This window comes from Choristoneura fumiferana, chromosome 9 (genome assembly GCF_025370935.1).
Source record: "Choristoneura fumiferana chromosome 9, NRCan_CFum_1, whole genome shotgun sequence".
NCBI classification, from domain to species: domain Eukaryota; kingdom Metazoa; phylum Arthropoda; class Insecta; order Lepidoptera; family Tortricidae; genus Choristoneura; species Choristoneura fumiferana.
In genome coordinates, this window is record NC_133480.1 from 9,247,557 (window position 1) to 9,275,353 (window position 27,797).

At 39.6% G+C, this 27,797-nt stretch overlaps 1 protein-coding gene across 1 annotated transcript; it reads left to right on the forward strand.

Moving 5' to 3' along the window:
- Positions 1-6,459: 6,459 nt before the first annotated feature.
- aspr (asperous) lies at positions 6,460-27,465 on the forward strand. Its single transcript, XM_074092207.1, has 12 exons — positions 6,460-6,592; positions 10,393-10,459; positions 17,099-17,190; positions 21,250-21,379; positions 22,275-22,366; positions 22,590-22,671; positions 23,074-23,165; positions 23,517-23,681; positions 24,120-24,342; positions 24,885-25,018; positions 25,804-25,951; positions 26,731-27,465. The coding sequence occupies exons 2-12, from the start codon at positions 10,393-10,395 to the stop codon at positions 26,943-26,945; spliced, it is 1,440 nt and encodes a 479-aa protein (XP_073948308.1). The 5' UTR covers positions 6,460-6,592; the 3' UTR covers positions 26,946-27,465.
- Positions 27,466-27,797: the final 332 nt, after the last annotated feature.

Genomic DNA, 27,797 nt, shown 5'->3' on the forward strand with positions numbered 1-27,797 from the left:
CATGATTGGTTACATGCTTCCATGTTCGCTAGCGTGCATGCTTGCTTGCATGCTTGCTTGCATGCATGCTTGGTTACATGCTTCCATGTTCGCTAGCGTGCATGCTTTCTTGCATGCTTGCTTGCATGCCTGCTTCCAAGCTTGCTTGCATGCATGCTTGGTAACATGCCTCCATGTTCGCTAGCGTGCATGCTTGCTTGCATGCTTGCTTGCATGCTTGCATGCATGCTTGCTTGCATGTTTGCTTGCATGCTTGCTTGCATGCTTGCTTGCATGCTTGCTTGCATGCTTGCATGCATGCTTGCTTGCATGTTTGCTTGCATGCTTGCTTGCATGATTGCTTGCATGCTTGCTTGCATGCTTGCTTGCATGCTTGCTTGAATACATGCTTCCTTGCGTGCTCGCTTGCATGCATTGTTACTTGCATACATACTTGCTTGCATACTTGGTTGCATGCTTGCTTGCATGCTCGCATGCGTGCATGGTTACTTGCATACTGGCTTGCATGCATGCTTGCTCCCTCGCTTGCGTGCTCGCATTGATTCCTCACTATAAAAAAAAGTACATGGCTAATAAGGTAACACAATATAAATTGATTTTAAGGCAGAACGAAGTTTGCGGGGCCAGCTAGTAAAAAATAAAAATAAAAAACTACCTACATAAGTCGACCACTTGAAGTGGTGAAAAATCAACCTTCTATATCATCTCATCGCAATCAAAAGATACAGTCATTAAAAACATGTTTCCATACAAATTTTCGGGGAATCAAAATCTATAGGATACTTCCAGGTGGCCTAAAAATTTGAAATTTGTCTACAAAGGCCAACCAACCTATAAGAAAAGTGTGAACTCTTCAGTAAGTAATCAATCATCTCGAATGACTCCAAACTGTTTATTTCTTGCTTAGGAAAGGATAGCTCTGCTACCTTCAAATTTGTACGGAGCACTCAGTGCGCGAGTCCGACTCGCACTTGGTCGGTTTTTATTACGTATATACCTATAGGTAATAATTTATAAAAAGTGTAAAAAAAATACTAGAGTTTAGTATGCTCGAGTATGTATATTTACACAAATTTTTATCATTTTCGAACGATAATTTCATGAACGTGACGAAAAACCGAAAATATGTTTTTTTATTTTTTTTATTACAAAAATAAGTATTGATACTAATTGGACTGAAGCTTAAATTAATTCGTCATCATCATCACCCCAGCCTATATACGTCCCACTGCAGAGCACAGGCCTCCTCTCAGAATGAGAGGGCTTGGGCAGTAGTTCCCACGCGGGCCCAGTGCGGATTGGGAACTTCACACACACACCGTTGAATTGATTCGCAGGTTTGTGCAGGTTTCCTCACGATAAATTAATTGGCTAGGTATTATAATAAGAACTTTTAACTAAAATCCTTATTAATAAATATTATAAATGCAAAGGTAATCTTGCATACTAAACTCTGTCTGTCCGTCTGTCCTTTACCTCTATAAGCTTAATCTAAACCGATTAGATGAAATTTGGCATGAAGATAATTTGAGACCCTGGGATAGGTTATTTTTTTTCCAGAAAATGGCATAGTTCCTGCAGAATCCCTCAAAAACAAATGCAAATGGAATCGCGGGCAAGCAACGGCTATAATATAATCTATTTGCGTACAATGTAATGAAATGAAAATGACTACACCTTTCTAAACGCATCGTATTAAAACACCTTGGTGTGTTCTTAAGTACTTATTTGGTTAAATCCGGTTTCAATAGTAATAGTAAAATGACGTTATGTCGTGACGTAGGCAACGCATAAAATAATATCAACTCTAACCACTGTGTTAATATGCGATTGTTTTGAGTCATTCATTTGCACATACAACGAAATATAAGTAAACGAAGTCTGAGCAACAATTTTTTGGCTTAAAAGCATGATAATGTGTTGTTGTTGGTGTAATTGTTAGTTATCTACACAAATAAAACTGTTACAAAGGCTTAACCACGTAGAGATACGTACCTACTGTTTAAAATTAGGTAAGTACCTACGACTATTCAGCCCCATTTACTTATTAGTGGCAGTGGTCGACATACGTAGCACATAAGTTTAAAACAATAATACTGCAGGGCTACTACGAAACTCGAAACTCGAAGTTCGTATCGTACCGTCCCTCTCGCTCTCGTATTAAACAGTATGTAAGAGGGACCGCACGACACGAACTTCGAGTTTCGAGTTTCGTAGTAGCCCTGCTGTTTTATGGACTAGCGAACACTCGGGTAAGTTATGTAGGTGTAATCCAAAAACATTTACGATTTATTATAGATAAGTAAGTGAAAAAAAAACTCGTTGTCGTTATATTATTTGAAATTTCCAATGATCATAGGACTGGCGCATTTCTCGCTTTCTCTTATGGGCACTCTACCGCAGGGACAAGCTTGTGTGAATTTCGTAGGGTGAATTGCATAAGTATAAAAAGTTATTTATAGGATAGTTTTTACTTCAATGGTACCTTCAGAACAATGCGTTTGTATAAATAAATTATTTAAGGGCTGTTTCACCATCTATTGATCAATTTTATTTGACCGATAAATGATGGATAAATGTGATGCCGTCTCAGTCTATTACAAAATAAACAGAGACGGCATAAATAAATTAAATCAATGGGTGGTGAAACAGGGGCTTAAAAAAACTAAGTAGAAACAATCGCGCAGCGCCGGCTTTGCTCCTTGATCAAGGTAGAGCGAGATTGTTTATATCGCTTCCGCGCTTCTCAAAAGGCGCCATCATTTTTTTTCATTTGAAACTCGATATAACTCACGTCTTAAATCGAGTTTAGATCGTCATGTTTCGGGCTAATTCGTAGCCCTTCTTCCTAGGAGCAACGCGACTCGGCGGCTGCTGCAACACGCGCACTGCGCGCCACCGCTCTGCTCGCGCGACATCACATAGAAACATGTCGAGCTAAACTCGATTTAAGACGTGAGTTATCCGGTACAATATCATTTATATGAATTAATGTAATTACTTGGCTGATTATACATGTACAGTCAACGTCATAAATAAGTGATAATTTTTCTACCTTGTCGCTTTCAGTCGTTACACAATTTCGTATGGTTTTTCAAACATGACGTTAAAGAGACAAGGTACAAAAGTGATCACTTATTTATGACGTTGACTGTACATGTCATGAGCGGGACGCCTTCTGATTTATCTTACTAATGAGCCTTGTGTACAGTGCACGCCGGACTAGTGCCCTTCAAAAATACATCATTAACGATACGTGTCATTATTTGAGCGTTTCAACCGCTTTATTTTGGACGACCGGATTTGCAAGTGGTTAGAGAATCTGACTTGACTACGAAGCTCGTAGGTCCCGGGTTCGAATCCCGGCCGGGGCAGATATTTGTATGAATAATACGAATGTTTGTTCTCAGGTCTTGGATGTTTAATATGTATTTAAGTATGTATGTATTTAAGTGTGTAATAAAACTGTGTAGTATATCTTTCAAAGTCAAAGTCAAAGTCAAAGTCAAAATATCTTTATTCAATTTAGGCTACAACAAGCACTTATGAATGTCAAAAAAAATCTACCACCGGTTCGGAAAAACCTCTGCTGAGAAGAATCCGGCAAGAAACTCAACGAGGTATATATATTTTTTTTAAAACAGATTTACAATATTATTAAATGACATGTATACATCACAAGTATTTAACACAACTTTATTTTTAACACAGCTTTATTTTTAACACAGTAGGTTCGCTATTTGAAGGGATCGCTAATGCGGATCGGAATTATTTCCAAGTATCCCTGTCCATGATATAATCATTAACTTTATAATACGCCTTTGATATTAATGTCTTCTTGACAATAGATCTGAATTTTGTATCCGTTTCATTTATAATATTTTTTGGAATTTTATTATAAAAACGCATGCAATTTCCCAGAAAAGACTTTTTGGTTTTAGCCAGTCTGTAAGATGGAACTTTAAGCTTCCCTGTGTTTCTAGTAGCCTTTGGCTTATCGACGTTAGTGGGAAAATCACATATGTTCTTCCTAACATACATGATTATTTCAAAAACATAAAGCGACGGCAGGGTTAGGATATCTGTTTCCTTAGAAAAAGATCTTAAAGATTCACGCGTCTTCAAATTATAAATTGCTCTAATTGCTCTCTTTTGTAAGATAAAAATTGACTCAATGTCTGCAGCAGATCCCCATAAAATAAGGCCGTACGAAATAATGCTGTTAAAGTAAGCAAAATACACCAACCGTGCCGTCGCCACATCGGTTAGCTGCCGTATTTTCCAAACTGCAAAGCAGCAGAGCTCAATCTACCCGCGATCGCTGTGACGTGAGGTCCCACTGTAGTTTAGAATCGAGCGTTATTCCTAAAAATACTGTTGATTTTACAAATTCAATAGTTTGACCATTTAACTTTATATTAGAAACTGAATTCGAGCTAGATGAATTTATCAACGAGAATTTAATACATTTCGTTTTCTTAGGATTTAGTAACAAATTATTGGCAGCAAACCATGCGGATATCACGGACAGGGTTTCATTGGGCTCAATGAAGTCGGTATCTTTTCTACTAACCTTGAACAGTAAAGACGTGTCGTCAGCAAACATAACTATACCCGACTTTTGGCTTACCATATACGTAAGGTCATTTACATAAATAAGATACAGGAATGGGGCAAGAATGGATCCTTGAGGCACTCCCATTTCGACCATCTGTAGCGGTCCGAGGGTTACCAACGGTGCTGGCTGAAAATCAGCGCTGGGGTGTTTATTATTAACGCTTCAGCATTATGCTGAGCCAGTGTCCGATTCACAACCGCAATGACACATACTTTCCTACGCGTTGTCTATTTGTACTTAATACTATTGTTGTGTCTTGTGTTGTGAATAAATGTATTTTCTTTCTTTCTTTCTTTTCTTTATTTATCTATATAAGTATGTTTATCCGTTGCCTGGTAAATATCCATAGTACAAGCTTTGCTTAGTTTGGGACTAGGTCAATTGGTGTTAAGTGTCCCATGATATTTATTTATTTATTTCATGGCCACATTTTTAGTGAATGAACTGTAGATTTTGATGACATTTTCGATTATTTTTTAGAGAAACTGTATTTCTGTTAGATAACTGGAAAGATTACGTTACATTTCAGTATTTATTTAATTTAGACAATAAATAAAAAATACGGCATTACAAGAAAAAAATTTTTTTTTTAACTAATACTATCTTATTCTAACCCTAAAAACCTATATTTAAAAATATCTTCCAGATCGCTGCTATTGGGCAGAGTGCCTATAAGGCGAGAGCTGCATTTCCTCATTGTACCTACCTATGGAAATGTCAATACGTTGGCCGAGGAAAGAGGCAGCCCTATGGCAGCCTGTGGAACGGGTTAGTTTCATTTAAAAGATATAACAAAAAATGCACTCGTCGTGCCGAGCCACCGACTTCGAGCTAGTAGGTACCTACCTAGAAAAATATTTTCAAGGGTTTTGTAGTCGGTTCCACTTTTTGTTATTTTTTTATTTTTTTGAAGTCGGTTTTACATTTTTGTTAAAAAAATTCTTTATTTCTCACTTTTTAGTGATTTGTAGCCAAAGTACACCTTACAACGATTCCATTAAGCCCAAACACGGCTTAGTTACGTTGTTTTATAACAGAGTTCCGTTGCCTATATACCTTCCGGCTTCAGCATCAGATCAGTCCGAAAGAAACATTAACTTAAAACTTCTTCTTATTCGCTTATTGAGGTATATTAATCATGATCGTTTGTAGACGAACGAGCATTATTTAGCCGAGTTACGAGTTCCAGTGGTCATCTATGGTCTTCATCATCAGGTTCAGTTTACCAAATGATACTTTCTGAATGTAAATGCTTATCTTAATGCAAAAAATGCCAAAATCGCCATAGATGTGCCATTAAATAAGGGTTGCCCTTGATATCCCTAGGATCCCATCATCAGATCTTGACTTGGTGACAATAGGAGCACCTCAGAAGAGTACTTTTTCGATCGGTCTACAATTGACTGAGTACATAAAAAAAAATAGAAACATTGGAACATAGAACCTCCTTTTTTGAAGTCGGTAAAAAAATCGAAAGTTTTTGAGTTTCGGGCTATGGTTTCGGGTCCCCACGGTCCAAGAATTTCAATAGCACAAAAGCCGCAAATGTGTAGTTGTCTGCCAGATTTGCATACTTACTTGAAAACTGTAACAGAATCTTCTACTTCTACTATGACTACTAAGTATGTCAACAAAAATGTTCCCTCGAAAGTCATACGCAACGCAATAAACGCTCGAATTATCCGGCGGAAACCAAAACTATGGCAATTTAGTACGCAGAGCTATTATAAAATTCGTGCTGCGGGGGAAACCAAGTCAGATAGCTATAGCAAAATTAAAGATCAAGATTTGTATACATATATTAGGTGCGTAGGCGCACGCAGTCCATATTATGAGGACGCAGGGGCAGTTCCTCGAGGTTCGTTTTCCTCAAGCGAACAGAGCAGATGTGCCGTGTGCTGTGATAAACGAAATCGAAATTTAATTCGTAACGAATTCACGGTTGTGATTAATCAAGTGAAGTGATTTATCAAGGTAATATAAAAAAACTTTTTGATTAAATTTTTTAATTGGGTAAAAGGCTATGTGGAAACGGGCATGAGTCGGGATGTAGGAAAAAATACATAATTAAAAATGAATTTGGGTAGTTTCCTGGGTAATAATAGTTATTTGTGCAACAAGAGAGCAAAGTTGTTTTTTGTTGCGAGTGTTGATTTTGAATCCCGAGTAAGCGAAGGATTCTATTATTGAATCACGAGCGTCAGCGAGTGATTCTAGGATAGAATCCTGAGAGCAGCAAGGGATTCAAATACACGAGATGTCTAATTTTGACAAAATCACGCGTCTTCGTGGATGGCACTAGGTATAAGTAGATCCATACTTAAATGCATTAAAACATCCAAGACTCAAAATCAAACAGTATTTTTCATACCTAAATCTGTCCCGACCCGTGAACGAATCCGGGACCGCCATCTTTGTAGTCAGGTACTCTAAACACTAGGCTATCCGGTCATTATTTATGCTGAAAAATAAGTAAAGGCGAAAAATTATTCTAAACTAGCCGTTACCCGCGACTCCGTCCGCGTAGAATTCGGTTTTCACTATCCCCGGGAACTACTCAATTTTCCGGGATAAAAACTATCCTATGTCCTTCTCCGGGACTCAAACTACTTATGTGTATACCATATTTCATCTAAATCGTTTCAGCGATTTAGACGTGATGCAGTAACAATCAAACAAATAAACAAACAAACAAACAGACTAACAAACTTTCGCTTTTATTATATTAGTGGGAAGTGGGATTTTAAATGTTATTGATTAGACTATTAGAAAATTACGGCTTTGATAAAATTTTGTCCGAGCCGTTAGTTAACTATGTAACAATAAACAAAAGAACGAGGGTCACCGACATAGCCAGGCGAATTTATAAACTCGTGTAAGTGGCAATGGGCAGGCCATATATAGCACGGAGCAAATGCCAGCCATTGGGGGCCGAATAATTCTCGAATGGACACGGATCGGGAAACGAGGTGGACGCATGACCTTGTACCCTTAGGGGCTGTTTCACCATCCATTGATTAGCGTTAACCGACGGTTAAATGTGATGCCGTCTTCGTCTATTCGAACAAAACAAATAGAGACGGCATCACACCTAACCGCCAGTTAACACTAATCAATGGATGGTGAAACAGCCCCTTAGTGTAAGTTTTCGGTTACAAAATAGATACGTCTCGAGCACGTTCGCGTTAAAATCTCAATTTTTATGGAAACACGAACAGCGCATCTAGCGGAACGTTTGCGATGTTTGTGTTTCCAAACAAATTGAGATTTTAACGCGAACTTGATCGAGACGTATTTTGTAACCGAAAACTTACAGTAAGGGCTCTGTACCCTCAGTGTAAGTTTTCGGTAAGACTTCGGGTAAGACACTGCTTAAGTATCTGGCTGATCTTACCTACAGTGAAACCGAAGAAATCCTAATATGACAAATGAACGTTAATCTATATTAGCTCTTATAGATATAAGGCATCTAATAAAACTAACTACTGGTTACTATAGTGTATCTATATCATATACTAAGGGGCTATTTCACCATCCATTGATTAGTGTTAACCGACGGTTAAATGTGTTGCCGTCTCCGTCACGTCACGCACGCACGCAATTAATAGCATGTAAGACTATGCTCAAGCATGTCACTATATTGATGCATTAGTTTTAGGCAATTAGATAAAAAAAATATTAATTATTACTTACTCTTCGTAAGACAGTCAGCAATTTGATATTTGAAAGTCCGCTGTAATTGTATCCGCTATGTCATCGCGCACCCAGCGGGCGACACTCTTTCCCGGCCCGGAAAACACCGACATGGAAATACCGGCCCTGTTTTTTGTGTACACGCCCATAGAAACTAACAGGAGCTTCTATGGGCGTGTACACGAAAAACAGGATCGGTATTTCCATGTTGGTATTATCCGGGCTGGGAAAGAGTTCCACCCCACCCAGCGATATCGTTACTCCGCATAAGACAAAGAAAAATGTTTTTTTTTTCAAAGTACCTTCGTGGCCATTATTAAGTGCTGAAAGGAGGCAAGTTGATATCACTTTTATGTTAAACTACCTTAATAAAATTATTAAAATCGGTTCACAACCACTAGAGATATCGATTAAATACCTAAAACAAGTTAACAAATGTTAACACCAACTTTTTTTCTGGTTGTACCTTGCTGACTGTACTTGCATTGTCATCCAAACAGAAGTTAAAAAAAGTACCTAATGAATAATAAATACGGAACCCTAAAAAGGTAATGTTAAACGTTTAAACTGTGAAATATTTACTTAAACATCAGCAGCCCATGCGCAAGGTTACCTACATATATGGAGCTGGCACTCATTCATCGATTCACATGAGAGTCGAACGTCATTCCTTACGATTATTCATGCGTGAATTTTAACACCAACATTATAGTCCTGAATACAAATAGGTACGTTAAGTATCTATTTATATAGACAAGTCTTTATGTGATCATTATTGTTTGCCTTCCGTCCGCATTTTTGGATATGAACACACCACATTCGAAAATACCATTCAAAGTGGTAAAAATCGGTAGGTAAACTAGCCCCAATATCTGGACTTTAATGCAATTAACTCATTGTTAACTGATTAAATTTGGGGCTTCTATAATATACGGAGCTTGTGATTTGATTAAATTTCAATAAAGTATGAATATCGTAAAATCTTACCAAACTAAACTAAAGAAATGATATTCGATTAAAAGTTTGTCGACATTTCAAGGGTATACCATGTGGCCGCGCCTTAACCTATACTACTACTAGGCTACCACCGCTGGACAATACTATACAGCTTGAAATTCATAGAGAATTTTACCAAACTAATTTAAACAAATGAGTTAAGCTAGAAATATACTGACCCCGGAGAGCGAGCGGTGCGGCACGCTTATTTCCCACGCGGTATTCTGTGTGCCCTCTTCCACGTTAGCTCGAATATTACAACGGAATCGCCTCCGCGCCGCGACGCACCGCTCCGCCTCCGGCGTCAGTGTGTTTCTAGAAAGGTTTCTAGCTTAACTTATTTGTTTAAATTAGTTTGGTAAAATTCTCTGTATTTTAAGCTGTATAGTATTGTCCAGCGGTGGTAGCCTAGTAGTATAAGTTTCAAGTTAAGGCGCGGCCACATGGTTTACCCTTGCGGCAAATGTCGACAAACTTTTAATCGAGTATTAGTTAAAAGTCAATGTTTCCTATTTTTTCATTTCATCGAATAATCATTACCACGAATATATAAGTAGAATAAATATGTAGTTTTAAATCACCGATTTTTTATTTCTGGCAGAACTTTATTTCATATTTTATTAATTTATACTTTTTTTGAATGAAATTTATTTATTTCTTTATTTTTGTTGGGGTCCTAGTTCTAACCTAAACTAATCTACTCTTCTGGTAGCGATTTATTTTTGTTGGGGTCGCAGTTCTAACCTAACCTAACCTACTTTCGTGGTATCGATTTATTTTTGTTGGGATCGTAGTTCTAACCTAACCTAATTTACTGGTAGCAATTTATTTTTGATGGGGTCGCAGTTTTAATCACAATAAAGATAAGGCCACGTGACCAGATTTATCGCTGCAAACGAGCGACGAGCAAAGCATGTGGCCGCATCTTTAGTGGTTTGACCTATAATAATATGGTCTCTCAAGCAGCGGATCAAGGGTTCGAGAACTTCGAGACCCTAATGAAACCTTGTTGATTTTTACTTAATTAGCATGACAAGGTAGATTAAATTAATTATCCCATTCTTATAAAGCTGTCCTTGTTTTAGATGGTGGGGCGTTTGCTTGTCATAGCACCCTTGGTGCTCGTCGCGTGCCTACAGATTGGCGTTAACGGTAAGATAATTAAAAGTTAAGGTAATTAGCTAAATGTAATCAAAACAACTTCAGTTAGCGTCTTAAATATTGAAATTCTTCCCAATCACATTAGTCTAGTTTGTATTAGAATGATAGATACTTAAGTCATATGTTAAAAATCCTTGAATGTGCCAAATCTGGTAAGTTCCTCTTGTTTTGTTTACATTTAGTTAATTACCTAAACCTGTCAAGTATAGTTTGCTGCCTTGCCTTGATCACATAGCGACCATAGCGACACAATACCATCGAAAGATGTGTCACTGGTGACATCATTCATGTACAGTCAGCATCAAAGATTATGAAAACAGCCAAAGTGCCAAAAATGTGTATACAGGACTTTACTGTCTGAAAATTAAGGTTGTGTACGTATACATACTTTTTGCACTTTGGTTGTATTCATATCATTGTTGCTGACTGTACATTGTGCTATTGAAGTTTCTCAATTCGGATGACTCAGAGTATCAGAAAATACTGGACACGCATTTTTCTTCTGCTAATCAAACAAAAAATGGTGAAGATATATCCAGTTAAAATTTCGCGTGACGCACGCTGTGCGACAATTTCAGTACGCTGTAACGTTACGGAACTCCACTCCTAAACGTTGATGCGCTTCATCTTTATAATTTTTTGTTTGATTGATAAATAAAATCGAAAATACGTTTCCAATTTCCCGATAACCTAACTAACAGACTCAATATAATAATATTTTTTTACGGAAATTACCTACCCAATTTTCAATTCCGGTCCTTTGACTTTGGTCCCCAGACATAACTGGAGAAGAAGCCTGGAGACATGCCTTTCTATAGTGGCCCCCAAAATCTAATCAAATACTTTCAATTAGGTGCTAGAAATTTGAAATCATCCGTGCAGCACTTACGGTAACTTAAGTATGATCAAACTTACTCATACAACATTTTTAATGAAACCAGTAAGGCATATCTCTGAAGTAATATGGCATAAACTTCACAGCTTATTAGAACCACCCGGCATCCGACAAACATCGCCTCGACTTTCGGCGTCCACTCGTTGTCAACAAGTGGTCCACGGGTGGACGCCGCGTTGACAACGAGTATTTTATTTTGTGAATTTTAGAAGACTTTTCTATTTGACGTGTCCCCTGTGCCCCCGCCCTCCCCTTCGGAGCCGAAACAAATGTTTTGGGACATTCGGTACAGCGCGCGGCTCTATCTAGCCCTTGATCAAGGTAGAGCAAAATTGTCCACCGCTTCCACGCCTCTCAAAAGGCGCCATCATAATTTTAATTTGCACTATAAACTGGAAAATGGCGGCCCGTTGCGTCTAGCATCTCGCGCGAAGATCGGTCACTCCTCTTGCTCTACCCGAGGGCCAGAGGGTAACCCTTAATAGGGCACCGGCAATATATTTACCAACAAAAAAAATCAAAGCCAATCCACATTTACAGTCCAATATCAAATGTTTTGACAAGGTTGACAGAGGCCGGACCTGGTCACCAATTTTGAATGATACCTTATAATTTCCATAAAATCTGAGGGCTATTTAAGTACCTATTACTAAAATGGTCTTCATTGTAAGGAATCCGTCCATAGAGTTTTTTGTGAAATCGTAAACAATATGTTAAACATCCATTAACCTTAGTTAAGAACGCTTGACAACAAAGCGTTGTTAAAGATCAGCCATAAATTCCTTAAACGGCTTGACAGGCTGCCAGTAGGAAGGCGATGAATTAGATTAGATGTTCTCATAAAAACATTAACATTTTCATACGAGATAATAGGTTTGTTTCACGCCTACGCGAAACCGCCGCGTCGCTTATTATAGTTTTTGTTTCTTTAGTGTTAATTTATTCGGTTGGTTTCATATTTAATGTAAGCGATGAAATGCTTAAATAAAAAAAAGTCCGACCACGAAAAGTGTTAAGTTATTTTTACTGAATTTGAAACAGCTTATGCCAGACTTAATTCCACACATTTCGAGGCGTTGTATACTATATTTACTTTTTCAGTTTTTTTAGGGTTCCGTAATCACATAAGGAACTTATAGTTTTGCCTTTTCCGTCTGTCTGTCCGTCCTTACGCGGCTTAGCCTAGAGATTGTTAGTGTATTGTAAGTTTTTAAGAGTATGTAATATACATATAAACTACGCCAACAAAATGGTAAATTAAAATTAAGAAATATTTTTTTTTAGATACCACACGTAAAATGGCGTTTATTTTTTCTCGTCTAAACTCATAGTGTGGCTGTGGCTTATACTAGGATAGCTTTCAAAAACAAGGAGTAAGACTATTTTTCGATTTAGCGATCCGTTTGTTATTTTTTGTTAGAGCAGGCAAGTGTCCCCCCCCTTCTACACAAGCATTTTAGTTGTGACTTATGGCTTAAACAATCTGAAAAACATGATAGTTGTTACTTGATGGTGGTCATATAATGAATTTAAAAAAACGCCAGCAAAAATCAAAATAAAAACGCCCGAAAAAAACGCTGCTTGAAAAGACAATTAAAAAGTAAAAAATAATTATGCGCTACCTAGCTGTTGCCCGCGACTTCATCTGCGAAGAATTCGTTTATCTCTATCCCGCGGGGACTATGCTGATTGCCCGCAAAATTAGCCTAAGTTAATTTAGTATAAAGTATCTAGTAATATTTTTTTATCTAAGCGTTGTCGGTGTCGGGGGACCGCTAAGGTTAACATGAAACTAAATATGTGTATTTTTTAAAGTATTAACCTTAGCGGTCCCCCGACACCGACAACGCTTAGATAAAAAAATATTACTAGATACTTTATACTAAATTAACTTAGGCTAATTTTGCGGGCAATCAGCATAGTCCCGCGGGATAGAGATAAACGAATTCTTCGCAGATGAAGTCGCGGGCAACAGCTAGGTAGCGCATAATTATTTTTTACTTTTAATTGTCTTTTCAAGCAGCGTTTTTTTCGGCGTTTTTATTTTGATTTTTGCTGGCGTTTTTTAAGTCGGGGGTTTTTTAAATTTTAAATTTAAGTTTTATTTCATGTTTTTTAAACTTTGATATAAGTATATCTTTTCAAACTGTACTAGTGTGTTGGTATCCTGGCTGCAGCATCAGCTCATCTTGTTGCCACCATTGCATTGTATGTAGAATCAAATACTGATCAAAAGGAATCAAATACGACATATCTGCTATTATTTTTTCAAGAGTATACTGGTGTGCTGGATATCCTGGCTGTAACATCAGCTCGTCGTATTGCCACCACTGCATTGTATGTAGAATCAATTACTGATCAAAACGATTCCAAACACGACATATGTGCTATTATTTTTTATAGAGTGTACTAGTGTGCTGGATATCCTGGCTGCAGCATCAGCTCATCGTGTTGCCACTATTGCATTGTATGTAGAATCAAATACTGATCAAAAGGAATTAAACACGACATATCTATCTGCTATTATTTTTTCAAGAGTATACTGGTGTGCTGAATATCCTGGCTGCAGCATCAGCTCGTCGTGTTGCCACCACTGCATTTTATGTAGAATCAATTACTGATCAAAACGAATCCAAACACGACATATCTGCTATTATTTTTTCAAGAGTATACTGGTGTGCTGAATATCCTGGCTGCAGCATCAGCTCATCGTGTTGCCACCATTGCATTGTATGTAGAATCAAATACTGATCAAAACGAACCCAAACACGATATATCTGCTATAGTTTTATTAAGAGTGTACCTACTAGTGTTGTGGATATCCTGGCTGCAGCATCAGGCCGATATTCCATAATCTTGCGTAGCTATATAGCATACATGGGTGTTTCAAATTTTAGGTCCCAAATATGTTTGAAAGTAAAGTAAATATCCATTATGCGTCTAAGATTCCTACCGCAGCGAACAAAAGATCTGATGATCTTGAAACGGCTGAACCGATTTTGATAAATCATGTCTAAGATCCATCGCTAGAAAACCATCTTTCAAATAAAAAAAACCACATTTAAATCGGTCCACCCGTTTAAGAGCTACGGTGCCACAGACAGACACACAGACACACAGACACACAGACACACAGACACACATAGCGGTCAAACTTATAACACCCCTCTTTTTCGTCGGGGGTTAAAAAGAAAACAATCACAGCGCTTTACAAGTTAATGAGTAATTAGATAATATTCGATTAAACTTAATATTGAATATTTGCGCATACGGAACCCTTGCGATTCGCGTGGCCCGCCCGCCGCAAGTGCGTGCCATTTTTTAAAATCTCTACTTTATAAAATTCTCGTGGCACAATGTTTTGTGACCAAACTCCTCTGAAACGGCTTGACCGATTTTTATGATTTTTTTTTGTGTATATTCGTTAGGTCTGAGAATAGGACGTAAACTATTTTTCATACTTGTACGCGGACGGAGTCGCGGGCAACAGCTACTTTTAATATAATAATTATCAGATAAATAATTGCAGGTGTGTTTCAGCCAAGGTCGCTTAATTGTTGAATTGTTGACCACGCGGAACCAACCCACATATCACATCACGCTGCGTAAAGTTACGGTTGAAATCGATACACTGTTAATTGTCAGGGAGCGTTCAAGTATTACGTAACGCAATTTGGAGAGAGGGGGGTCTCGTAAAACGTTACGATGCGTTACAGGGGCGGGAGGTGGGTTCAAACAACGCGTTACGTCACAATTTTTTTGTTACAAGCACATACCTATAATGTCTTCAAAAGTAGGAAATTCGCATCATCAGTTGTTGTTAATAAAGCATAGAGTTAAGAGTAGGTGCGTTACTTTTGAATAGAATTATATAGCGTTTTATGTAGATAAAGTTTTTCATAACCCTTAAGCTGTAAAAAGGATGTGTTTAACATGTTGTAATTAACTTGAGGCTCTTGGGACGGAATCTTGCTACCCACGAACATACGCGGCCAACCTAATCTTTTATGTATAACAAAACAATTACTAGCACTTTACTTACTGATGGCCGCAAGGACGTAGGGTCAGATGTAGGCGTATGTTTGCATTAGAATATGGTTGCCCCGAGGTCTTCGTGATTTGTTGTTGTTAGAACAATCGCTGCAAAGAAACTTGCTCTATTTTTGTTCGATTTTCACGGATCATTAGATTGATCTTTGACTCATGCTGCCTGATAAGGATTAAGGATGTTGGACACCATACCCACGTAGAGTTCCTTTTTCGTAGACCACAATAAAATATTAAGATCCGTTGGTCATTAGTGCGTTGTTCGCGCATATTTATAGCATACTTAGTATTATTTTATTTTATTTGGGATACTGTTATGAAGTACCTAAACAACGCGCGTGTGATTTATATATTGGTCTTTGATTCGCCTATCTGGCCTAGACCAGGAATGGCAAACCTTTATTGTAGAACGTGCTCTTTTTGCGATTATAAATACCGGGTGTGGCCTGTAATACGAGCAAACAATTAAAACATAAATAAAAAAAAAACATCCTGGGACACTTGACAATAATTGACCTAGTCTCAAACTAAGCAAAACTTGTACTATGGGTACTAGGCAACGGATAAACATACTTATATAGATAAATACATACTTAAATACATATTAAACATCCAAGACCCGAGAGTCATACAAATATCAGCCCCGGCCGGGAATCGAATCCAAGCTCCTCAAGCTTCGTGGTCAGGTTCTCTAACCACTTGGCCATCCAGTCGTCATACTCGTCAAACTGAACACCATTAGTTCAGCGAGTTTTAAAAATAGGTAATTCGTTTTTTAATTTTTATTACGCCTTTAAGTTTATTTGAAGAATCAATGTAAAGCAAAATGCTTGATGTTTGTAGCGTGACAGGTGATGTCACTTGTGTTCTAGAATGGCGTACATTGATAGCAGTATTTAATTTGTATGAAAAAGGGAAAATTCAAAGACTCCATTATTTTTAAAAGTAGCTGAACTATTGTTCAGTTCAACGAGGACGATCTATGTTTTAATTTTTTGCTCGTATTACAGGCCACACCCGGTATTACCAATAATGTACCTTTTCACCTCGAGACTAAGTCAATATAAATCCTCGGATAAATTGACACCCTTGCTAAAGCTCGGGTGGCTAACCACCTCGGGTATATTGGGTATATGTATATTGGGTTATTTTAGTTCCTCGATAAAAAATATACTAAATCTAACTATGCCGTGCCATCAAAGAATTTTCGTATCGTGCCGTCCCTCTCGCACTCTTGTATTATGTATAATGTTAGCATCAGCGCGACGGCGAGATACGAAGTTCGAATTTTGCACTTCGTAGTACCTGGCACGCGTGCCAATCATTCGCCATCCCTGGCCTAGACCAAACATAATAATATGCTACCAAACAAAATTATTTATACAAGAAACTACCGCGAAACTGACTCATATTTAAATTAAAATTTAAAAAAAAGTTGCCGCCGTGGCGTGTGCCAGCCAGCCAGAAATATGTCGATCAAAACTCGACACTCGACGACTCGTTTATTATAGTAAAATTATTTAAGACCATGTAAGACATAGTAATTTTTATGAAGACATCAGGTAGGCTAGGAAGGCTACGTAGGTTTGTACCACAAGATTACATAATTAAGTTACAACTTTAATTTACAATTTTATAACAAAAAATAAACAATAAAATTTACAAAATTATTTGTTTTTTTTCTACAGCTCAAAGCTACTACAACTACTACCCCCGTAGTGGCTATGGTCGTAATCTGGGCTCCCTGTACCAGCATGGACCCTCTATCTCCGATAAACAGGTATCATCATTTATTTTTGTAATACATCTTGCAATATTAAGCTTTGCTGGGGATACATTACGAGAAAGTGGATAGGGAAGAGGCCTCGTGGTCGCATACGTTGGTCTGACCGGATCCGCACCGCTCTTGACTTCAGTTCACAACGCCCTCCACACCGCAAGAGACAGAAATAGATGGAAAAAGTTCGTGCTAAAGTCCGGTCGCGGAGCAAGAAGAATTTCGTACGACAACCTTTCACTGTGTCTCTGTCGCTCACGCTTAAATAGTTGCCGCCGCGTTCGCACACATAAATTTGTACGAATGTCACGTCAAAAATTCACGCGCGAGTTACAGAGACAAGCAGTAAAGGTCAGTGCGCGAAATTCTTCGTGGTCCGCGACCGTACTTTAGAGAAAATGATGCAGAAGGGAGGTCACGACCCTCATTGCTGAGGAATACGTCATAAGGAGGGGGAGGGAGGGGGATACATTAATGAATTTCTAAATAACTTTATTTTTATTTTGTCCCTTTTTCACCTGATATAGGCACTTGTTGTATTTGGTAAAATTTTACAGAAATCAAGTACCTACCTAATGTAAATTCGTTTTACAAATTCTGATATTTATTTTATTAATCGTTAAAAAAAGTACAGTATACATGTGGTAGGTATACATATTCAAAACATGTAATTATATTTTAATTTAAAAGCCGAAATGTTATATATAGGCACTGATGTATTAAACTATAGATCCACAGTCGCGCGTCCGAATTAGAGGTGGGTAAATCCGGATCTGAAGATTCAAAAGAGTCAGATCCTCAAGCGGATCCGAATCCCTTAATGACTCCTTTCAAATCTTATTGACTCCGGAGTTACTAACTCCGACTGGATCGAGCGGCTCGCCTCGCTCGTGATCGCCGTCACGCTCACTCACACTGACTCGCTCCGTCCGCCTGCTTTCGCTCTCGCTCGGCTCGGATCGGATCGGCAGGGCTACTACGAAACTCGAAGTTCGTATCGTACCGTCCCTCTCGTTGTCGTATTAAATAGTATAAGTGTCAGAGGGGCCGCACGACACGAACTTCGATTTTGGAGTTTCGTAGTAGCCCCGCGGATCGGATCTTGGATCTTATTATCTATGTTTGGTTGGTCGGTTCGGTTCGGTTCGGTTCGTAGTAGCCCTGCGGATCGGATCTTGGACTTGGATCTTATTATCTATGTTTGGTTGGTCGGTTCGGTTCGGTACTCGGACTTGGACTAACGAACGAATCTTTCTCTCTCTCACGAATCTGTACTTCAGTTCAGTCAGCGGGTGGGGCACCGCAGAACCGTACCGACACCGACCGACCGAACCGAGCCGGGGCGGATCGGCCATAGATAAATTAATAATCGCTCGAAAGAACCGGAGTCAATAAAGGAGTCGGATTCAATAAGCGGATTCGGTACCGACACCGGAGCTGGATCTAGTGAGTCAGATCACTTCGCGGAGTTGAGATTACCCATGTCTAGTCCGAATATGTCCGAGCCAAATGAGCGCCACTTTGGTAAATGTGGCCTTCTTTTTTCTCAGTACGTTGTTGTCAGTGCAAGCGTAACGATGCCCACGTGCGTCTTTAAAAAGTGCAAAAATCACTCGCGAAAACGGAACAAATCTGATGGAATATCATACTTTCAGCGAGTATTTGTTGTTTTTTCTATTAAATTCTAATAATCAGAGAAAAATATAGATTTAAATTAATTTTAAAGCCATTTCTAAATTGCTTATTAAAAGATAAACGTTGCCAGAATTCCACAACATTGACAAATGCCTTGTCTTTGTCACACGCACAGGAAAGCATATCAGTAAAACGAAACAGATAAACAACAGAACATGGAACAAAAGTGTAGTGGAGTTGCCGTCACTCTATTTTATTTACCGAGTCGCCTAGCAACGGGTAGCTATGTCGTTTGAATATTTACCTTGAAGTTTGCGATTTCAATTATGTTTTATAAAGCTCTGTCTGACTGTGTGGTTTATTCGTTTTTGTGCAAAATTAATAAAGCAATTTATGAACCACAAACCTCAATGAAGCCAACTTTAGCGCTTTAGCGCTCGCCAAATCTACACCGTATGAATCACTGTTTACCTATTGTTTTTTACACTAAAAAAATCATACTAAGTATTTTAAACTGTTAACAAGGTTTATAATACAGTTTACAATTTATTCACACTAGTCGAGCTTCTTATTATTTAACTACACAACATACGAAGTCCGCCGAATTTCCCGCGAATGAACTGTGCTGACAGACAGCCTGCAATTTTTTTTTTGAGCTGCGCGCGGCGTGCGCTGGCAATGGTTTTAGAAGCAAACAGCCAGAACCAAGGAGGATGAGAATTCAAATTGTTTTTTATTCGAAATACTTGCACAAGTGCTTACATTTCGGCGATATTTTTAGAAGCTTTTCTGTAGCTTGCCCTGTTTGCTTATTTATTATTTATTATTTTGTTTGGGTCAAATCTTGGAAGCTAAATTTGACCCACTTCCAGTGGTCCGATCGACTTGAAATTTGGCATACTTATGTAAATTTGGTGACGATACAATAATCTGGTAGTGACAACTTGGTGGTTCTGTCAGAATCGTCTCTGCAGGAGGGTACTCCTCAATAGTTAATAGTACCGACTTGAAATTTGGTACAGATATGTAGTTTAGACGACAATTTAAGTACAGTCAACAAAAAGTACATTCGGCAAAAAAGCTTGTAATAAAAATTAAATTTTTAACAAAAACTTATTACAAGCATTATATTTATTTGCAGTGTAATGTAGCTATGTTTGCTCAGGTGGAATATTTCAACTCAAATTTGAAGTGGATATCTTCAACCGATTGAGCTGAAATTTTACACGCATGTATACTTAAATCCGATGACAATGCAATATTATTATAACATGGAGTTGATCTGATGATAAAGCTAGCGGGTGACCATAGGAACTCTGTGATAAACGACACGACCACATCGAGTTTGGACTCGTTGGTCGTCTTGACGAGTACTTCGGTAACCAGGGGCATAAAGTAGGTCTCTAGGTGCAGCGTTTTGGGCTGTGCGTTGATATATCAACAGTCAGTTAGTCAGTTTATTATTTTAATTTTATATATATAGACAGTGCCGGATTAGCCCATAAGCAAATTAAGCGATTGCTTAGGGCATCACGTCTTGGGGGCACCATAAACAGCAACAATTTTTTTTTTGTTAGCACATAAAAGGTAAGGCTGTTTGAAAATCCGGTCGCTCGTGCCTCCCCATAATCTCTATCGTATTTCATAAATATAATATTTTGTCGTAATAAATACTTATTTAAAATATCGATAAGGGGTGGGGGGGGGGGCATAGGCGTGCATTGCTTAAGGCATCAAATAGTCTTAATCCGGCTGTATATAGATTATCTCGAAAACGGTAAACATTTGGACTAAAGAAAATTAGCTTAAAAGTTACCTTTTAATTTTTTTAAAATTTAATTGACAAAATCTTTTATTACAAAAGTCCTCTCCGAAAGTCCGAATGCATTCTTTGTTCTACAACCTGAATTCGTCCGTCTTAAGAAACGTCAAACTCATCCAAGCAATCTTGCAACGTCGCCTTCAATGTAGCAAGTGAAATTAATCCCTCTGCCTTTCTGATAAGGCTTACATTCATATTAGAACATGCGTATGTGAAATTGTGGAGTTAGCTGTCAAGTGTCAAGCGTTGTGGAGTTTTGCCGCTAGCGAAATTCAACTTTAATAGAGTAAAGACTAGGTTCAAATTTCGTCACGTATTCTTTCTATTTGTTTGTGTGGTGGGATCAGTGTTTCTACGCACACGTAAATATTTTTATTAATTGTGGAATATGGCCGCTAGCGAAATTCAACTGTAACTTAGTAAAGACTAGGTTCAAATTTCGTCACGTATTCATTTAATTAATTTGTGTGGGTGATGATTTTATTTGTTACACAAACAAATAAATAGTTCGGACATTCTTTGATGGGGATTTTGTTTGGCAATGTGTATCTACAGTTTAATACATCAGTGTATATAGGGTTTACTAATGAGTAATTTTATCGCAGGTTCATTGCGGCGTGCATACATGCGGCGTGGGCGCACACTGCACACAAGGCAGCGTGCGGCCCGTGTGTGCGTGTCTGCCGGGGCACTCCGGGGACCCACTGGCACAGTGCATCAGGATCGAGTGTGTCGGTGAGTCCACAGGGGAACACTAAGGTCTCTACCCACTACACCGTCACCGTAGGAACGTGTCAGGCAAAAATAATTTTTTTTATTGAAAAGTATGAGGCTATCTTGCCGCTAGCACTTGCACCTCCTGCGGCCCACCATACAACAAAATATGACATCGAAATTTAAAACTCTCATAGATAAAGTTGAATTTATTTTTTTGTAAATTTGAATGGTACAGAGAAAGTGAAACTTTATTTCTTTTTCAAAAGATATAAGTTCTATTGCTAACAATATGTACCTAGTATTATCACTTTGAACCCTAGGAGGTTAACCAACCGTCGAGGTCGCGTGCTATGCACGGAGCGTCAACAACGGTGCCGATACGCTTCTTATGGGTATGACACGCCGTTTGGTGTGTTGTACCTAGTGTGTAGTCCACATACCGTGTTGCAATCTGTAATTAAGTAAAATATGGGAACAAATAGCCTGAACAATCTTCGTCATCATCGTCTCAGCCTATCGTCCCACGGCTGGGCACAGACCTACTCTCAGAATGAGAGGGTTTGGGTCATAATTCCGAGGGTTGCGAACTTCACACACACCATTGAATTTCATCGCAGGTGTGTGCAGGTTTTCTCAAGATGTTTTCATTAATCGTAAAGCTCATGGCAAATTTAAAATGTACGCACTGAATTTTGAAAAACGCAGAGGTGCAAGTCCGGGATTTAAACCCACGAAACTCTGCTTGAGAGACCATAGGTCAATCCCCTAGGCCACCACGGCTTTTTTAGAGCGAGAACAATATTTTGATCGAATTTTTTGGATATATTATTGTGAAAATCAGGAACGTTTCCATATCAATGCGCGTGTCTTAACGGTGCCATAATGATCGAAAATGTTTCGCGTTTTGTTTCAGACAGCAGCGAATGCCGAAGCCACCAGACCTGCGTGAACCAGCACTGCATCAACCCTTGTGAGGGCACCTGTGGCATCAATGCTAATTGTGATGTAAGTCTTGGGAGGAGGCTAAATTAGAGAGATCAAGCCCTGTCCTACGAAGTGCCAAATTCGAACTTCGTATCTTGCCGTCTCGCTGACGCTAATTTGAGAGAGACGGTACGATACGAACTTCGAATTTCAAATTTCGTAGTATCCCCCTGGTTTCGGTCGGAGACATGTGGGATGAGTTTATCACATACCTAGTTACCTGAATATGGTCGGTTACCTACAGGTTCGCAACCACATCGCGGTGTGCAGCTGCCCAGCTGGTTACACTGGGGACCCCTTCTCGGCCTGCAGAGTCGCCGACCCAGGTGATTAAGATCATACAGATTCTTGAAAGGGTCGAATTACAACGTTCAGCTTTCTTATAACTTTCATTGTCTTCAATTGACAATAAAACTACGTGAATGACTGCATGTTATGATACTTATGATTAATTCTTCGCTATACCTTGTTTGAAATTTAACCCTGTAAAATATAATGTAATCACTTATTTGAAATTTTATGAGTAAGAATATTTTTAGTCCACTTTACCTACTAGAGCACGAGTAATTTGACATCATCAAGTTTAAAAATAGGGGTTTACCTTACTTATATCTATAGAAAAACAATGTAGAACAGGTCATCCAGGTACGCTACCGTCTCAGGAAAAATAGATAATTAGGACTTCATTTGTTTGAAGAGGTAAATGTGATTCTAATTTTAAATTACAGAGGAAGCTTGCCACCCCTCACCTTGCGGACTCAACACCAAGTGCCATGTCGCTAACAACCAGGCCATTTGCACCTGCCTTCCCGGATACAGAGTAAGTTAGAGGAAAAGATTTCCAATTATTGTTGGCTTGCATACTGCGTTTACGTCTTGCCACGATTACGCGGTTATTTTCATTTTAAGCGTACCTCCTACCCTATATTTTTTTCAGAATATTTATTTTTCGGTTTAAAGATCCTTATTTCTCGGTTATTAACTTTATTTTTTCAGAATATGTTATTTTTCGGTATTCAGTATCCTTATTAATCTCAAAAGCAAGTGGAGAAAGAAATATTACATTCATAAGCTATAATCTAAGCTAGTGACCGTAATCAACACAAAACTACTTACTTCGAGGTTACCAACAATGTTTCTAACGTTTTTATTTGCTTTTTCTCATCTCAAGGGCAGTCCCCTTTCTGGTTGCCGGCACGAGTGTGAATCAGACTACGACTGTGGCTCCCAGCAGAGCTGTCGCGACTTCAAGTGCACCAGCCCCTGCAACGACTGCGGAGTCAGCGCCGACTGCGAGACGGTCGCGGCGCACCGAGCTGTGTGCAAGTGCCCTAGGGTGAGTGCTCAAGGGCTTTCCAATACTGGTTCTAGAGAGCAAAGTGAAAGGCAACAGTCGCAATTCTGGTGAAGATCTCTAACTATGGTTCTGAGAACGCCATGCAGCTACGTACCGTTCGGTAATTAACGCAGCTTCCTTAAACTGTCATTTTTGCTTTGAAAAACAAAAGTTACCCTTTTAATGTATGCCAAGTTTCTGCTCAATTGGCTCGCGTAAGTGGGCAAAAACCACGACTTAAGTAACTAAACAAAAGAATGTATCTACATACGAAAGTTTCAAGTTAAACAAAGCTTGTAAAATTTATTTAGTGAGTTTACTTCCGTACTAACGACTGCGAAAGAATAAGAAATTGAAAGCCCCGTTGTCATAGTAGTCCAGAAATACTGCTGACGGAAGTTGATTCCATAATTTCAATGTACGTTTTATAATAACCAGGGCTACCACGGCGACCCGTACCGCATCTGCACCCCCGAATGCACCTCCGACGGCGAGTGCCCGAGCTACAAGCCCGCCTGTGTCTACAACGCCTGCATCAACCCGTGCACCAACGTGTGCGGCGTCAACGCTGACTGCAACCTGCGTGGACTGACGCCCGTCTGCTCCTGCCCTAGGAACATGACTGGGGATCCCTTCAGTTTCTGCAGGCCTTTTGAAGCCCGTAAGTAGTTTACTAGTAAATAAATATAGAGCCGGACTTAGCTACCAAGGTGCTCCGGGTGAGTCATGCCTTTTGCGCCCTTACAGAAGGACAAACGACAAAATCACTATACCATGAGATTAAGGGGCTGCTGTTTCACCAGCCATTGATTAATTTTATTTGACGGATAAATGTGATACCGTTTCCGTCTATTGGAACAAAACAAAGAGAGATGGCATCACATTTATCCGTCAAATAAATTTAATCAATGGATGGTGAAACTTACCTAATACACTGAGTCTAGTTTTCCTTTAGATCGATATAAATAAGTTGAGCTGACGTGCGTGCGCCCGCACAGGTGCGTACAGGGGAGTAGCTTGAGCCCCGGGCAGCGTCCTAGTCATCCCCCCTTTAATCCGGTATCGTGCGTCTACGTACATGAGAGTGATTTTTAGTAACAATCAGATGATCTCTTATTGTTTTCTTCCTCATTTAGATTCTACAATGTTTTATTTAATGTACGAGAACTATCCTTTTATTATGGTTTGTATATAACCTTCCAGGTGATCTGTGTGAGCCGAACCCTTGCGGCGCGAACGCTAAGTGCACCCCCGGCCACGACCGCACCGGCGCCGAGCGCCCCGTGTGCACCTGCCCTTCGGGATACATCGGCAACGCCCTCGTGGCTTGTGAACGAGTGAGTATTTAAAGAAAACGTTTCCCTATCTATGGTTGACAGTAATACACCACGGAAGGAGGCTGGCTAACTGCGGAAGTCCATATTAATGAACTAGAAACTTCATTTGGTACCTATACATAGCCGAAGTGGCGTAGTGGTTTGACCTATGGCCTCTCAAGCCGGGGCTCGCATCTCTGAGCTTTCCAAATTGGTGTGCGAAATTACATTCAATTTCATTACGAGTTTCACAGTGAAGGAAAACATCGTGAGGAAACCTGTACAAAACCAGTGAAGCAATTCAATGGTGTGTGTAAAGCTGTGTCAAGTTTCCAATCCGCACTGGACCAGCGAGGAAACTACGGCCCAAGTCTTCTTTTTCTGATAGGAGGCCTGTGCCCAGCAGTGGGACGTATAAAGGCTGGGACGATGATGGTGACGATGAAACTTCATTGGTACGAACTTCCGCAAAGTAACGCCTGAATTCAATCTGTGAATTAATGAAGTACAGGGGGGGCTATACTACGAAATTTGAAAATCGAAGTTCGTATCGTACCTACCATCCTTCTCGCTCTCTTATTGAATAATATAAGCGGCGGCAGCGGGACGGCAAGATACCAAGTTCGAATTTTGCACTTCGTAGTAAAGGGCCTGGTAACTCCTGCATTCATATCTGCCGCAGCGGCCCGGGTCTTACCGGCCCTAGAAATAGAGTCACATCAGATATTTATGCACGCTTCATTGTGTCAGATATTGGTGCTGGTGACTGTAGGTATAGATACTAAGTGAGTGCCGTTTGTTCCCAGGGCGAGTGCGAGCTGGACTCGCAGTGCGCCGACCACCTCGCTTGCGTCGGCTTCCAGTGCGTGGACCCGTGCCTCGGCAACACCCAATGCGGTTCCGGCGCCGTCTGCATGGGCCGCCGCCACCTCGCCGTCTGCACGTGCCCGCAAGGTGGCCACATTTTTCACTCTTTACGCTAAGCGTCCACTCCATCGGAATCGAGCCGTACGAAGCGGATTTGTTGCTTTGTAAAGAATCTATATATTTCCGTGGTATTGCGTGCACTATCTTATGTTTTTTTCTGCGCCCTAGAAATCTATGGGCCAGTGCAGACGGACTGCATTCCAGCTGCAACGTAAATGCCAACTGCCGACTGCCTATACATTCCAATTGCAGTCAGAGTGCAGTTGTGTTTATGGGCAGTAGGCAGTTGCGGTTACGTTGCAGTTGGAATGCAGTCCGTCTGCAAATCCGTCCGCTTCGTACGGTGCGATTCCGATCCAGTGGACTATCAGCTTTATTGTTATTTTAAACGCATACCTACTTCTCGATAATGATACCCGACTACTTTCATAATAAACGGTCGTAATCTGTTTTTCTCTTAGTAACGACATAACATCCGCCAGATGATGCGGTGCCTTTGTTGAGTTATAACAAATCCAACTGTACATATACTTAGTCAACCAATTTCATTTCTAGGCTACCTTATAAAACCGCTGCTTACCGTATGATGTAGAAAGTACAATGAATGACAAGTCTCGAGTGGCTTAGGAATTAAATTAGTTGACTGTAAGTGTGCGTGTTCTTGATACTTAGTCAATCCAACTTTAACCAAAATTGTCTACCCTAAACCGACCCGACCTACTAGCTACTAGCACGCCAATTTTCCCACTTTTTTGAAATTATTAAATTCTGAACTTACTTATATTAGGTATATATATTTTCTCCAGGTCGCAACGGCGATGCTCTGGTGAACTGCTACGAGTCTCGCTCCGAGGCAGCGTCCACTCGCTACTACAGATACAAGAGGAACGGCCAAAACGACCCCGAAGCACCGAAAGCGTCTGAAGCCGGTGAAATCGCTGAAGCCAACAACGAAGCCAAGGTTGAAGTGAGCCCTGATGCCAGCAAAGAAGTCAAGGATGACACGCCTACCAGTTCTTAAGTTGCAAATACTACCACGCCGTGCTTAGAGACCAGCCCCCTGTACTGTACCACATAAGTTACAAAGTGCTCCAATTACTCAGAGAAACTTAATAAATTTGTCTAATTGTAGCGCTTGTAATTTTTGTGGTACAGAGGCTTGAGGCCTTATTGCTTAACGCACTCGGATTTACAATCGCTTTCACCACTTTTTTCTGTCAGCCAGTTTATACTTATGGCGAGGACAGAAAGAGACGATGAATGCGATCGCCAATGCTCGAGCGTTAGACAATGCGGCCACAGGACGCCGCTACCAAAAATACCGGTATCGCTTTAGTACGGGTATTTTCGGTATAGTGCTTGAAACTAGACCGAAAATACTGACTGGTAGTAAAGCGGTATAAACAGGAATTGTTGGTATCGCTGTCAAGCCCTGTAGAAACAGAAAACAGAGAGAACAAATATAAAAAAAATCTGCTCGTTGAATGGTGTTCGAGCGCTTTATCGGGGATAAGTTAAATACAAAACGCTGCCATAAAAAAACTTGCTGCCATCAAAAAGAACTTATGTAATGTTAAGTGCATGTTGTGTAACTGTCGTAACTGTACGAGGTTCTTTTTTGGGGAATTCTCCTCTACGTAGGTAGGTATCTAAATTGTGGATGATTTTTTGTAAGTCGAACAAAACTTAATGTTGAATATTTGCCGCATATTATAGTACGGAACCATACACTGCATGTGGACCGACACACACTTGACCAGTTTTGTAGATTGACGACTCAAATTGTACAGCGCTATCTTACATTATAAGGTCACAATTTTTCTAGTTTTAAATAAAATGTAAGTACTTAAAACTAATCTACTATACACACTGA

Excerpts from the sequence above, each read along its gene's own strand:
- aspr (XM_074092207.1), top strand. The coding sequence starts at position 10,393 with ATGGTGGGGCGTTTGCTTGTCATAGCACCCTTGGTGCTCGTCGCGTGC. Across the intron at positions 23,166-23,516 it reads CCTGCCTTCCCGGATACAGA|GGCAGTCCCCTTTCTGGTTG; the intron begins GTAAGTTAGAGG and ends TCTCATCTCAAG. Across the intron at positions 23,682-24,119 it reads CTGTGTGCAAGTGCCCTAGG|GGCTACCACGGCGACCCGTA; the intron begins GTGAGTGCTCAA and ends TATAATAACCAG.